This window comes from Rhinatrema bivittatum, chromosome 1, assembly GCF_901001135.1.
Source record: "Rhinatrema bivittatum chromosome 1, aRhiBiv1.1, whole genome shotgun sequence".
NCBI classification, from domain to species: domain Eukaryota; kingdom Metazoa; phylum Chordata; class Amphibia; order Gymnophiona; family Rhinatrematidae; genus Rhinatrema; species Rhinatrema bivittatum.
This window is the reverse complement of record NC_042615.1, coordinates 626,846,653-626,862,376: the sequence shown is the minus strand read 5'-3', so window position 1 is coordinate 626,862,376 and position 15,724 is coordinate 626,846,653. Positions and strand designations below refer to the sequence as shown.

At 42.5% G+C, this 15,724-nt stretch overlaps 1 protein-coding gene across 1 annotated transcript in view; it reads left to right on the top strand.

Moving 5' to 3' along the window:
* Positions 1-15,724, top strand: part of MAN2A1 (mannosidase alpha class 2A member 1) — a 485,077-nt gene that overhangs the window by 189,037 nt on the left and 280,316 nt on the right. Inside the window, 1 exon segment of the mRNA XM_029571989.1 lies at positions 66-252. Coding sequence (XP_029427849.1) covers positions 66-252 — 187 coding nt within the window.

Here is a 15,724-nt window from a genome sequence, read left to right as displayed (position 1 = left end):
AACTTTTTAAATGTTATTGAGTTTCTTTCCATTATAGTTACTATTTGTTACTATTTTCATTTTAGATTGGGATTCTAGCACAGATATTCTTTGCCACATGATGCCCTTTTACAGCTATGATGTTCCTCACACCTGTGGTCCAGATCCAAAAATTTGTTGCCAATTTGATTTCAAGCGTCTACCTGGAGGCAGAGTCAGTTGTCCTTGGAGAGTACCTCCTGAGGCAATTCATGCTGGAAATGTCCAACATAGGTACCAGATCTCATTTGTAATCTGTTCATGTTTACTGTTTAGCAGAGTAGCTACCAAGATCGCAATATAGTTTTCTAGTTGGTGTTAAAAATACTGAGACACTTTTTTAAAATTAAAACATTATAAATTATATTTAGAGATTGATTGTTTAGGATTTTAGCTCTTCATGTATTCATTTTTTTCTTATTTATTTGATTTTTGTGTGAGAAATACATGCATATTATAGTAAATGTATTTATATTTATTTATATAGTAAATGTTCAATGTATTTTCCATTCTTTTGTTACACTGTAAACAGATATGATGTTTCGACTAATATCGGTATAAAAAATTTCTTAAATATAAAATAAGTTGTTAGAATTTAATTTTATGTAGAACAATAGAATTGCTTGCATGTATATGAAAGTTTTGAGGTAAGAAAAAGGAAACACTATCAAGTCATTTATATAGCTTTGTATTAAATAATTTGTATTTATTTCTCTGAATATATGCCTTTCTTTTTTTTTTTTTTAATAGGGGAGGTTGTATCATACAAATGTGATCAATTTCTGTCTGTTACCAGAGAACAAGATTAGAAGTCTGCACTCCATGATGATTTCATGGATTTCAGTAGATTTTGGCATTGACCTGCATAGAATGGTCATAAATAGAGGAGCCTGGGGATAAGCCCCAGGGTGGTTAACTGGATTAGAAACTGGCTAAATGATAGACTAGTGGTAAGTGGAATTCATGTTGAAGGAATGTTATTGTGAGTGATTTTGCAGAGGAATTAGTGGGAAAGGTGCGTATTTTTGCAGATAGGATTCTGCATTAGAATGGACATTCCTATGGTAGTAGAACGAATTGGGAGTAATGTAGGAATACTTGTGGTGTGGTCATGTGACTGACAAGGTTCCATTCAAAAAAGCTCAGGGGCATGGCCTAGTGGTTAGAGTAGTGGACTGAGAATCAGAGTAGCCAGAGTTCAAATGGATGTCTCCTACTGGCACTCCTCTGAACCTGGACAAGTCACTTTATCCCAGGACAAGCAGGATGCTAGTCCTCACATATGGATGACGTCACTAACGGAGCCCTAATGCGGGAAAAACTTCTGTCAAAGTTTCTAGAAGCTTTTGACTGGCAGCCTGGGGCTACTGAGCATGCCTGGCATGCCATGATATTCCCTGCCACAGGGGTCTCACTTCAGTCTTCGTTTTTCCGCGCTGCCATTGACATCGCGATCACAGGAGCCCTGTGAGGTTTTCCTCACAAGTTGACTAAAAAAGTCAATATTTTCTTTCACATTTTTGCCCCATTTGGGGTCTCACAGTGATTGTCACCGGACGGTGACAAGGAAATTCGTTTCCGCTATAAAAATTCCACATTTTCCATCGACGGCCGTCGATTCATTATGGCATCAGGCTTCAAAAAGTGCCCAGCCTGTAACCGAACGATGTCCATAACGGACCCCCATATAGAATGTGTTCGGTGCCTCGGAGGACAGCATGACATCGCATCCTGTCCAGAATTCCAGGAGATGACTGCAAAAGGCAGAAAACTCCGCCAACAAAAAATGGCACAGATTTTTCAAATTCAATCGGGGCCTTCCCCGACAACTTCCACAAAATCATCTCTGGTGGGACTTATGAAGAAGATTCTTCTCAAAAAACGACTTCCAGAGAGTTCGGGCGATGCATCTTCACCAACACCCACTACTTCATCGACAAGGTCTGTATCTGAACCGAGACCAAAGCATAAGCACCAACGGCATCGTTCTATCCCGCCGCTTCCACCACCGGAAGAACCGATTGCTAAGAGGCATAAATCTGCTTCACCTACGATGACTTCTGTTTCCTCGGTTCCGGCATCGATACCGTCGACCTTACCGCAGTCATAGACTTTGATTCCTGACTTGACTACGTTGATCAAGCAAATTGTCACTGATGCCTTAAAACAACAGATTCCGGCGCCATCGCCGATGCCGACACCCATGTCTGCCGGCGGGATCGCCGATGCTGGCGTATACGCCGATGCCAGCGGTATCTTCGATGCCTTCGATTCCACTGATGTCTACCTCAATACCAATGACAACATCGATGACGGAGCCTGTTCAGGCATTAATTCCATCGATACCATCGGTGCCTATACCTTTCTCGATGCCTTCGATGCCAACCCGGCCTATAACATCGATGACTCCTATCTCGATGCTTTCTTTTCTGACATCGATGATGCCATCTACTACACAGTCAATGTCTCTTTATACAATGGCACCATCCATACCTCCTTTGCAAAGGAAAACCACTTCCATGCAAAAGTCATCGGGAAAATTCAAACATGCTCTACCAAAACCTTCCACTGCAGCTCCAGAAACTACTAGCTCTGAAGCAGCATTGCACAAGCCTTCTCACAAAAAGATATCAAGACCTTCTGGCTTCCTTACCTATTATGCCAGGGCAAGAAGAAGAGGAACAGGAAACTTCACCTGACCCACATGACCCATTACAGGGCCCTTCTGGGATACCTCCACCTCAAAAACCTACACCTGCTCCATATCAAACACCAACTTCTGATACCTGGTCTGACACCGCATCTGAGCCCTCATCAGAAGACTTTGTCTGACCCCTCTCCACCTCAGTCCAAGAAACAGTCACTTCCAGAGGACTTTTCATTTTCCTCCTTCATCCAGGAGATGTCAGAGTCTATACCTTTTCAACTACAAGCTGAAAAAGATGAGAGGCAACAGACACTGGAAATTCTACAGTTTGTAGATCCCCCTAAGCACAATCTGGCCATCCCTATCCATGAAGTGCTAATACAACTCCAGCAAAGGATTTGGGAACACCCCTGCTGTTAATAAAAGGGTAGATTCTACCTATCTCGTACAATCTGCACCAGGGTATGAGAACTCAACTTCCTCATAATTCCCTTGTAGTTGAATCTGCACAAAAGAAATCTCGCAGGACCAGAACCCATGCTTCAATCCCTCCAGGAAAGGGGCAATAGGTTTTTAGATCAAATGGGTAGAAAAATCTATCAAGGAGCTATGCTAAACTCAAAGATTTCAGCATACCAACTTTACATGACTCAACACCAGAGAAATCTCTGGAAACAGATTGAAGAATTTGTACCTTCTCTGCCTCAACACCAAGAGGCAGCACAAAACATTATTCAAAAAGGCTTAGACGCAGGAAAGCACGAGGTTAGAGCCGCCTATGATGCTTTTGAAACATCTTCAAGAACAGCAGCATCAGGCATTAGTGCCAGAAGGTGGGCCTGGCTAAAGGCCTCTGATTTAAGGCCAGAAGTCCAGGACAAACTGGTTGACCTTCCCTGTCAGGGAGATAATCTGTTTGGCACCAAAGTTCAGGACGCCGTGGCTCAGCTTCGAGAGCACTCTGAGACTCTCTAAAGCAACTCTCCATGCTACCTCATGACCCTGCAACGCACACAAGTCGCAGACCACCACGTAGGGAGACAAAATGTCCTTTCTACAGACCAAAAAGGTACTATCCTCCCACTTCTAGACCAAGATCTCCAAGGTCTCAACAAAGACAACAGCGGTCTGCGAGGCCCCAACCAGCTCCTCAAACAGGACCTGCCTCGGGTTTTTGAAACGAAATTCAGAGAACAAGGCCTATATTCCAATCCCCAAACCACCTTGCCAGTTGGAGGAAGAATATCCCATTTCTACAAGGAGTGGACATCAATAACATCCGATCATTGGGTACTTTCGATAATCCATCAAGGCTACCACCTCGACTTCACATCACTCCCTCAGGAGTTTCCACCACATTATTCCCATCACAATCACATACTTCAATTACAAACAGAATTATCCGCTCTTCTGCAATCAAGAGCTGTGGAACAAGTACCACACAATCAGAAGGGCAGAGGATTCTATTCCCGGTATTTCCTCATTCCAAAGAAAACCGGAGGCCTACGTTCCATTCTAGATCTCAGAAATCTCAACAAATTCTTAAAAAAAGAAAAGTTCAGGATGGTTTCCCTAGGCACCTTGCTTCCACTTCTACACAAGGGAGATTGGCTTTGTTCTCTGGATCTTCAAGATGCTTATACACACATTCCTATATTCCCGCCTCATCGCAAGTATCTGCGATTCACAGTAGGACATCAGCATTTCCAATACAGAGTGTTACCATTCGGCCTGGCTTCAGCTCCCAGAGTATTCACCAAATGCCTGGCAGTGATAGCAGCACACTTACACAAACAAGGTGTTCATGTCTTTCCTTATCTCGACGATTGGCTCATAAAAAGTCAATCACTGCAAGGAGCAATAACTTCACTGAATCGCACAATAGCTATACTTCACAGAATGGGATTCCTCATCAATTATCAGAAATCCCACATGACTCCTTCTCATCTACTCCAATTCATAGGAGCAGAATTAAACACAGACACTGCACAGGCTTTTCTACCAGAAGATCGTGCAGACACACTGTCCCTGTTGGCACACTCAATTTCCTTACAACAACAAGCGACAGCCCATTAGTTTCTTACCTTACTAGGCCACATGGCCTCAACAGTTCATGTCACTCCTATGGCACGACTCGCCATGAGAGTAACCCAATGGACTCTACGATCACAATGGATCCAAGCCATTCAGCCATTACACTATCCAATCCAGGTAACCCACCAACTACGCTCATCACTACGATGGTGGACAGCCAAGGACAATTTACGCAAGGGCCTACCCTTCCAGAAACCAGTCCCTCAGATAACATTAACTACAGATGCATCCACCTTGGGTTGGGGAGCTCACATAAACTCTCTTCAAACTCAAGGAACTTGGACAAAACTCGAAGCCACATATCAAATCAATTTTCTGGAACTTCGAGCTATACGTTATGCGCTGCATGCGTTCAAGGACTGCCTTTCACATAAGACTGTTCTGATCCAAACAGACAATACAGTAGCCATGTGGTACATCAACAAACAGGGAGGTACAGGCTCGTATCTCCTTTGTCAAGAAGCTGCACAGATTTGGGGCTGGGCCTTGAACCACTCAATGTTCCTACAGGCCACTTATCTAGCAGGAATTCAAAATGTGCTAGCAGATCGACCTAGTCGTCAGTTCCAACCACACGAGTGGTCCCTGAATCCCTCAGTAGCGACCAAGATATTCCAACGTTGGTCAGTAGGTAGGTTTATGAGAGGTCTAACTCACCTTAAACCACCAATTCGGCCTCCAGTCACAGAATGGGATCTGAATCTGGTTTTAACAGCATTAATGAGTTCTCCTTTCGAACCCATACATTCTTGTGATCTCAAATTTCTCACATGGAAGACTATCTTCCTCATAGCCATTACATCAGCTAGAAGAGTTAGTGAGTTAAAAGCACTTGTCACATATGAACCTTATACAAAGTTTCTACATGACAGAGTGGTTCTCCGTACACACCCAAAATTCCTTCCTAAGGTAGTTACGGAATTCCACTTAAATCAAACCATAGTTCTACCCACATTCTTTCCAAGGCCTCACTCTCACCAAGGGGAAAGAGCTTTACACACTTTGGACTGTAAACGTGCATTGTCTTTTTATTTAAATTGCACTACATCCCTCAGAAAATCCAATCAGCTTTTTGTTTCTTATGATCCAAATAAGCCTGGTAAAGCAGTGGGCAAGCATACTCTATCCAACTGGTTAGCAGACTGCATACAATTTTGCTATGAAGAAGCAGGCCTTCCTCTTCAAGGGCGAGTAAAAGCACATTCAGTACGAGCAATGTCAACTTCAGTAGCACATTTTCGTTCAGTGCCAATCCTTGACATATGTAAAGCAGCAACATGGAGTTCCCTTCACACCTTTGCAGCTCATTACTGTTTGGACAAGCAAGGACGACAAGATTCAGCCTACAGACAATCTGTCTTAAAGAACTTGTTTCCAGTATAATCCCAACTCCTTCTACAACCAACCTGCTGTGATCTTCGGCTGACTCATTTTCTACATACCACATCATTGCTACATCATGGACAATGACTCAGCCTCTAGCTTGCTAATCACCCATATGTGAGGACTAGCATCCTGCTTGTCCTGGGATAAAGCAAAATTGCTTACCTTGTAATAGGTGTTATCCCAGGACAGCAGGATGTAGTCCTCACGAAACCCACCCGCCATCCCGCGGAGTTGGGCATTCACACCGTTATTATTTTATTTTGCTAACGCTTATTGCTACATACGAGACTGAAGTGAGACCCCTGTGGCAGGGAATATCATGGCATGCCGGGCATGCTCAGTAGCCCCAGGCTGCCAGTCAAAAGCTTCTAGAAACTTTGACAGTTTTTCCCGCATTAGGGCTCCTTTAGTGACGTCACCCATATGTGAGGACTGCATCCTGCTGTCCTGGGATAACACCTATTACAAGGTAAGCAATTTTGCTTTACCTCCTGTTACCCCAATTACCCATTTAGATTAAGAACGCAAGACCTGCCATACTGGGTTAGACCAATGGTACATCAAGACCAGTATTTTGTTTCCAACAGTGGCTAATCCAGGTCACGAGTACCTGGTACGATTGTAAACTCTTTGATATATTAATACTTAGCACTGTTGTACAATGCTGCATATGTGCTGATCTTGTCTCATCTTATAAGCTAAGCAGGGTTGGGCCTGGTTACTACTTGGATGTGTTTAGTAGTGCTATTAAAATTAGTAGTAGTATTCATAGTATAGAATCCAAGGAAGCAGTTATGTGACTGGAGTGCACTAATCAGGAGAGAAACTGTGATCATAGCAGATGATCTCATGGTAACAAAACAGTAAATAGAACAAATAGAATGCTACCGTGTATAGAAAGAGATAGGACTAGTAGAAGAAATAAGGTGATAATGCCTTTGTACATGTTGACGGTAAGGCTTCACCTAGAGTGTTTTATCCGTTTCTGGAAGCTGTACCTATGAAAGGATGTAGACAGAGTGAAGGAAGAGCAGAGACGGGCTACCAAAATGGTGCAGTCTGTGAGATGAGACTTAAATACTTAGATATATATACCTTAGAAGAGAGAGACCTGGGATATAAGAGAAATTCAAAGCAAACCTTTACCAGTGGATAGGTTGTTATGGAACAAGAAGTCATGATATAAGATTCCAAAGGGGTAAACAAACATAACATCAGAAAATATTATTGCATGGAGATAGGGTTATGGAACAACTTTCTAAAGGAAGTACCACGGCTCATGAGATTCAGGGAGCGGATCTTTCCTCCACAAACATCCTTGCTGGGTATGCCAGAGGACTTTGTGCTTTGTGCTTAGTAGGTATTGGTTCAGCTCTTGGGCAATCCTGGAATTATATGAAGATATCTGAGGGGATCTGGATCCAGTCGCCGAAAGGTCCCACGTTGTGCCTGGCCTCCCCAAACTGTTGGCTGCTCTGCATTTCACGTCAAGTGGCTCCTTTCAAACTACAGTAGGGGTGGTGGGCGAATGTCTCAAAGCACTTTCTCATGCTGTCTCAACCAGGTCATTGAAGCAATAACTGACTCCATTCCTCGCTACATAAAATTTCCTTGTGACAGGCAGGACTTGATGGACTTGAAGAGAGGGTCAAACTAGCTGGCGGATTGCATCGCCTTCTGCTATGCACAGGTGGGTGTCTGCTGACCAAAGAGTAAAGGCTCACTCTGTTCGGGCTATGGTGACGTCGGTGGCACACTTATGAGTAGTCCCCGTTGTCGAAATCTGCTGGGCTGCAACCTGGAGTTCCCTTCTCGTGTTTCGGCTTATTACTACTTGGACAAAGACTGGCGTCAGGATAGGGCCTTTGGTCAATCCGTCTTGCACATCAAGTTCTAGGCCTGAATCCAACCCTTCGTGGCTCTGTGGGAACCAGACAGTCCCCTGCTGACCTACAGTGCCGCAGTTGTGTTGTTCCCATTGGCACCTTGTTTGGTTGCTGTTGGTCTTTCCTGTTCTCAGGGACAGTCTGGAACTTGGTACTCACCCACATGTGAGGTCTACCATCCTGCTTGTCCTAGCAGAAAGCGCAGCTGCTTATCTGTAACAGGTGTTCTCCTAGGACAGAAGGATGTTAGCCCTCAGGAATCCTGCCCGCCTCCTACGGGGTTGGGTATTCCTTCGGTTTGTTTTTTTATTTTTCGCTTGTATTTTTCTTTTATGTTACGAGACTGAATGGGGACCTCGCTTGGACGCGCGGATAATGGCAGAATGGGTATGCTCCGTCTGCTGGTCAAAGCTTCTAGAAATTTTGACATATTTTCTGTGCTGGGCTGCATTGGATGATGTCACCCACATGTGAGGACCAACATCCTGCTGTCCTAGCAGATCACCTGTTACAGGTAAGCAACTGCGCTGTCTCTTTCCTGGTCATCTGATGGCTCTGAGAAGAAAGCGCTCTCAGAGCTAGAAAAAGGTTTTTTTTTTTTGAGTATGCACAGACCGTCTCGCGCAGACCTTCCCACACTGTCATCTGCACGAGGTCAGGGGCAGCAGTGATCAAACCCACAGCCCTGGGTGTTAAAGCCTGGGAGATCTTGCAGGATTGCCACAGGGACTCTGATTTGCTAAGAATCCTGTAGAAAATATTAAGCAAAACAAAGTTAGGGAGATCAGCCTCTGGAGGCCTCCTATTGGACCAGTATTAGTGTGTTCCAGATAGAGGAGCTCTAGCCTGAAATGCCTTTGCTAGTCCAACAGCCCACACAGAGTTTGCTTCATGATTTCATGTTGCCTGGCCTTGTTCCTATGTTTCCTGTACCTCAGCTACTTGTCTCGTTCCTGGTTCTTGCTCCGATCCTGGTCTTCAGCTCTGTTGTGTTTTGATCCTGGTCCTCAGCTTCGATCTGGGTTTTTGGCCTTATTCCTGGATCCTGTTCTCCTTCAGAGCAGAGCAGCACTCACTCCCAGATTCCTGACTTCTCTGAGATATGCCCTGCATAGACACTACATTTTCTCTTCATCCCCAGCAGAGCAGGTATGACTCGAGTCTCCTGAGGCCTTTCCATCTGCTGGGCAAATGGACATGTTTTGTCTTTCTCTCTGTGTCGCTTGTCAAATTTTTTCACATATAGTATCTTTTTTCTTCTCAGTTTAAATGTTATGCATTCTTTTTGTAAGTCTCAAAAAAATATTGCGATCTGGTATCTTTAAAAATTTGTGTTCAGAGTTGACTTTGACTTGACTTCAGTCCTCTGTGATGCTGGGGTTTAAACAATATTCTGTATGTGAGCCAAAGATGTCCCTAATAGATCGCCATGACAGATGCATAAGATTTCTAGGCCCTACTTAGACGTGCCAAATTGTGCTGTTGGCATGTGCATGTCCTCCATGTACACAAAATTTAGGAGGGGGCAACACAATAGAATAGATGTCAAGTAATGTCCGTTTAGAATCTTTATTATGGAGACTTGTTCATCCGAAAAAAGCCCGACTCAGGCCGAGATTCGCCCTCACAATGGGGCTGCCTCAGGGGCTACAATATACAAATAGCAAATATGACTTGACAATACAGGACACACATAAATCAAATATAAAATCATAAATACATAGAAATGGTAACATATAAAATGGAAAATCCAGAAGAACACACAAGCAAAGCCAGCACTCAGTGTATAGATATCAAACGCCAGGAAGAGTACTGGATAAATATTCACATAGTCCATAAATCCAAAGTTATTAATCAAGTCTCTTATTTTACATCCGGCAACTCCACTGTAAACAATATTTAAATTCTAAAAGCGGGTCCCCCGACACGGACCTGTGTTTCGCCGAGGCTGCGTCGGGAGGGACACACAGGTAATACCAACAATTCTACAAAAGAAGTATAAAGAGGACTATGTTAAAATGATGACAGTGCCAGACGAAAAAATGTATTGTTATAAAATGCTTACTACAACGTACCTTAGTCAGATTTCAATAATGGTTTGGCAGGGAGTGTGTCTAACACTGTAATGTTGATGTTATTTAAACTATATCAAAAGAGCGCCAAAAGGTCGCGGGCCAATCAGCTATGAGACACATCCACCAATCAGGATGAAGAGCGGGATATCCAATAGAAATTAAGTGAAATGAAACCACTCTTATCGCCTTGTTGAGACCAGCGGGGGTGACAGTGTTCAACAAGTGAATCCATTTCTGCTCACGTCGGACCAGAAGTTCATCGTAATCGCCCTCCCCTGGCCGAAGAGTCAATTACCTCCAGAACGAAAAAGAACAGGTCCAACTCAGTGTGTGCACATGTTAACCAATGATCCACTAATGGGGCCAGGTTCCAGGAATGTTTAATACTGACCTGTTTTTGGCTTTACTTTACTTTATCCACCATCTTTGGCTATAGATAGTATATTGTCAATATTATTTTTGGTCTCGGTTGTAGGATCCCTGTCAATTTTTTGTAAAAAATACAATCAGATAGTTGGCGGTCTATTTCTTGAATGTATTTCGCTTTATCCATTATTACAATGCAACCGCCTTTATCTGCAGCCTTAATTAGAATATCATGATTTCTACCAAGAGAATCAAGTGTCATTCTTTCTTTGTGAGTCATATTGAAATATTTATTTTTGGTGGTCTGTTTAATTCCAGCTCTTCTAGATCACATAAAACAATTTTCTCATAAGTTTGGATCATAGGATTATGTACTATCTATAGCCAAAGATGGTGGGTACTTGACCAATAAAGAATATGATTTTTTAACAGTTAAATTTCCCATTATACCTACCATATATGTTCTCCCTAAAATCCATAAATCAATTACTAACCCTCCCGGCAGACCAATTATTTCAGCCAATGGCTCCTTACTTGAACCCCTCTCCATTTTTATTGACACCTTTTTAAAATCTGAAATAAAAAAAGATTCCATCTTATATTCGTGACTCCTCACATTTTATCACCTTTTTAAATGATTTTAGAGATTTTAATGATATTTTAATGATAACTTTGGATATTGAATCACTATACACCAACATTCCCCAAGATGTAGCTTTAGATATCATTGCTCGACAACTTTCAGAACGGGACACGCGCATACATAATAAATTGTTAGAATTGGCAGAGATTATTTTAAATAACAATTTTTTTTGTTTTTAATCAACATTTTTTACAGACTAAAGGCGTCGCAATGGGATCACCTATGGCACCATCAGTTGCAAATCTGTATGTAGCTAGGTTTGAGAAATTGTTTTTATTAGAACACACGTTTAAAGATAATATTCTCTTATAGAAACGCTACATAGATGACATCTTTATAGTTTGGAAAGGTGACTTAGATACTCTGAATCTATTTTTTAATTGGATTAATACCTTGGATTGCAATTTAAAATTTTGCATGAATTTTAATAGTAATCAAATTCCTTTTTTAGATGTTTTAGTCTCCTTTAAAAATGGTCCTTTTACGACAGTTATTTACCGCAAATCAACTGACACAAATACATTTTTACATTATTCTAGCTGCCATAAAAAATCCTTACAGAAAAATCTACCTTACACACAATTTTTGAGATTGAAAAAATTGTGTAGTGATGTCACCTTTCAGGTTAGGTCAAAAGAAATGAGCTCAAGATTTCTTGAAAAATTCTATCCTAAGAAACATATCATAGCAGGTTTTGAAAAAGCCTCTCTAGTAGATAGGAAGGATTTATTAATTCACAAAGAAAAGAAATCTAAAGATCGCATTGTGTGCCTAATTACATACACACATTTGTCTTCTCAAATTATAAAGATTCTTAAAAAGCATTGCTACATTTTGCAATTATTGCCTTGTTTCAAAAACAAAGATATAATGATAGCTAACAAAAGAGAGAAAAATATAAAAGAATGTGTTTCCTCATCTACATTAGCATCATATAAGAGTGTTGATATAAGACCTCCTGGCCATTGACCTTGCGGATGTTCTGTTTGCTCTGTAAATTTAAAAACCAATAGTGTAAAGATTCCAGGAACAGATAGGGAATTCAGATTAAAATCATTCACTAATTGCAAAAGTACAGGTGTGGTGTATTTGGTACAGTGTCCCTGCAATAAATTCTACATTGGCAAAACCATCAGACAATTAAACGTATCATTGAACATAAAAGCAGCATAAATAGGAAAGCGGAGTCAAAACCTTTGGTATCTCATGCATTACAGTTGAATCCTAAATTTAATGATTTTAAATTTTGCGTATTGCATCAACCGGTCCTCAATTCACGAGGAGGAGACTTGGATAAATTGTTACTTCAATTGGAACAGAAGTATATTTTTGAGTTCAATACTACCGTGTTTCCCCAAAAATAAGACATTCCCCAAAAATAAGACCTAGTAGAGATTTTGCCGAATTCCTAAATATAAGACCTCCCCCGAAAGTAAGCCATCCCTTGTAAACAGGGGCGGATTGACCTATCGGAGGATCGGGCTTCCCACGGTGGGCCGGTCAATCCTGTGACGTCTTTTTTTTTTTTTAAATAAAGTTTCCAAGGTATTGGGGGCAGACGCGAGCAGTGGTATCCCGAGGGGAGCCAATGCCCCCGGGCGCAAGGAGGCTCATGCGGTCGCTGAGCCTCCTTGCCCGAAGAAAAAGATCGCGTTCAAACGCGCTGATGCTCTTCCTCCTTCCTGCCTGTGCGCCCCGGAAGTAAACTTTGCCGGAGCCGCGTGGGCAGGAAGGAGGAAGAGCATCAGCACGTGCAGAAGAGGAGGAGCCGCCGCGGGCTGCTGTGAATCCCAAGTCGCAGCGGCCCAAGAAGAGGAAGAGGCCCGGTAGCAGGGCTGCCGCGGCCCAAGAAGTTCAGGGCCGCTGCAGAGCCCATCCTGCGGCGACCCGCGAAGAGGAGGGCCCAGAGGTGAGAGAGAGGCTGAGGGTCTGTAGAGGGTGTGTGCGTGCGTGTATGAGATGAGTTGAGAGATTGTGTATGGGAGTGAGGATCTGAATGTTTGCAGAGGCAGCATGTGAGAGCCTCTGTGTGTGTGAGAGAGACAGCGTGTGACGGTGAGAGCCTATGCTTGAGCAAGACAGCATGTGGGAGTGAGAGAGAGCCTGTGTGTGTGAGTCAGACAGCATGTGCCAGTGAGAGACTGTTTGTATGAATGATTGTATGAGAGACAGCATGTGACAGTGAGAGCCTGTGTGTGTGTGTGTGTGAGAGAGAGAGAAATGCATGTGAGAATGAGAACCTGACTGTGTTTGAGGGAAGAAGATGGAGAGAAAAGAAATACGGAAGAAAAAAGGACAATATAAAAGGAATTGGCAAAAAAATAAGAAAGGGAAGGTAGGAAAAAAAAAAGCCTGTGACCAACCGATTAGAAAACAGACATCAGCCAGCAAAGGTAAAAAATAAATAAATTACTTTTTAGTGTTTGGCACATGTAATCTTTGGGAATGTGCAAGAATAGCACTTTCTCTATGCGAATCTCACAATGTACGAGATTAGCATGGAGAAAGCGGAAGCCCACGGGGCCTGCACAGAGGAGGCAGCAGAATGGGCTTCAGTGTCAGTAGCAGCAATCGGTGCCTCCCCAATAGCCATGTGGCAGCAGTGACAGTGGCAGCAAGATTACTGACATCTGGGGATGGTGGCAGTACCAGTCGGGGGACCCCTTCCAAGCAGTGTGCAGAGGTTCAAAAGCAGCAGAGTCAGCCCAAGCTGACTACCATGAATGCTGCACACTCTTACCTCTCTCTGACAGCACACTGGTGGGACATGGCTGACGCAGGGGCAGCCAGCAGCTCTATTAGACATCCCCTGAAAATAAGGCCTAGTGCATCTTTGGTAGCAAAAATTAATATAAGACACTCTTATTTTCGGGGAAACAGGTATGGAACCTAATGGTCTTAATTTAGAAGTTGACTACTCTGTATTTCTTTAACAATAGATGCTGCTTTGTGTTTGATTTTTATATGTATGATTTTACCTACAGATTTTACTTTTACATTTTATTATTTATTCTTTTTTATTTATCTTTTCAATATTTATTTATAGTTTTTATGTATGATTTTACCATTCGTCTGTGTGCTATTTAATACATTTTATAGGCGCATTTTATATTTTTCACTTTGTTTTTTATTTCAATTTTTATGTCCAATTCACACAGGGGTACATTTTAAAAACAGTACTCGCGCGTACTTTTGTTCGCGCACCAGGCGCAAACAAAAGTACGCTGGATTTTATAAGATACGCTCGTATCTTATAAAATCCGGGGTCGGCACGCGCAAGGGGGTGCACATTTGTGCACCTTGCGCGCGCCGAGCCCTGCGCGTGCTGCCCGTTCCCTCCCCCCCTTTACCGTTATTGTAAAAGTTACGCCTGCCTCCGGGCTGCTGGCGCGCCATCTCCCGACCCGGGAGCTGTTTCGGAGGCCTCCGCCGTGCCCCTGACACGCCCCCCCTAGCGAAGCCCCGGGACTTATGCGCGTCCCGGGGCTTGTGTGCGCCGCCGAGCCTATGCAAAATAGGCTCGGCGCGCACAGGGGCGTTTTAAAAGGGTTATGCGCGTACCTTATGCGCGTAACCCTTTTAAAATCTACCCCACAGTCTTTTACTCTTACCATATGTAGTTTAATCTGCAGAGGTTCCAAGTCTTTCAGCTTCAGTGAATTTATTTATCATTCCATTTTAATAGTAGAACTGGTTGTCAAATAAATGGACATTTTTTTTGACCATGTCCACAGTTACTGATAGCATTTATAGCGTGATCTTTTATTTCAATTTTTTCACCCTGTGCTATATCCTTGCTGATTTTTAAATGGAGATTTATATGAATAGCATGTAACTCACCTCATTCTCATAGACTGGTAGCCAAATGTAATTTTTGCTTTTATCGACTTTTACAGTATTTCATCTCCGTTCATTTTTATGTCTGGAATTGGATCTAAGTAAGTTTTATGTCTCAGAGACTTGCAGCCGCGCTCAACCTTTGAGGTAAACTAGCTAGAGAGCGATACACATGCTGTCCTAATGCAAGTCCATGTTAGTTTTACTCTTCTATTTTATAGCCGCGAATATAACTATTTTTATTTATATTTAACGTCACTTCCAATTATGGCTTTTTAATAGAGCTGTACTAACATGGGGAGTTTTTGTTCACGCCCACAGCCTTGAGTGACATCATTTTTGGCGCGATCCGCAGCGTTTTAAAGCTCTCTATCTTTAGCCTCACTCCTGCTTACGTTTAGAAGGAGACCGGTACACTGCTGGAATGCTACTTTAAGTAAGTCTCATTGTCTCAGATTTATAGTTATTTTTGAGTCATAGCCGCGGATACAAATTTTAGATGAGTTTGTCTTTTACATTAAATATCCTTGGCGCTATCCATGTGGCTATGTGAATTTTTAAATCATGTTCAGCCGCGCTCCATTTGTTTTTCACAAGCTGATTTTAGTGTGTGTAACTGTGCTTCATAGTTTTTTTTATATTAATTTACACAGTCAAAGTTACAAGTCCTTAATATCATTAATTCTTATTGGATTCACATTCATTTTCTAGCCGTATTTATGTCTATGCCCACAGCCTTGAGTGATAGAGATTTTGGCGCGATCCGCAGCGC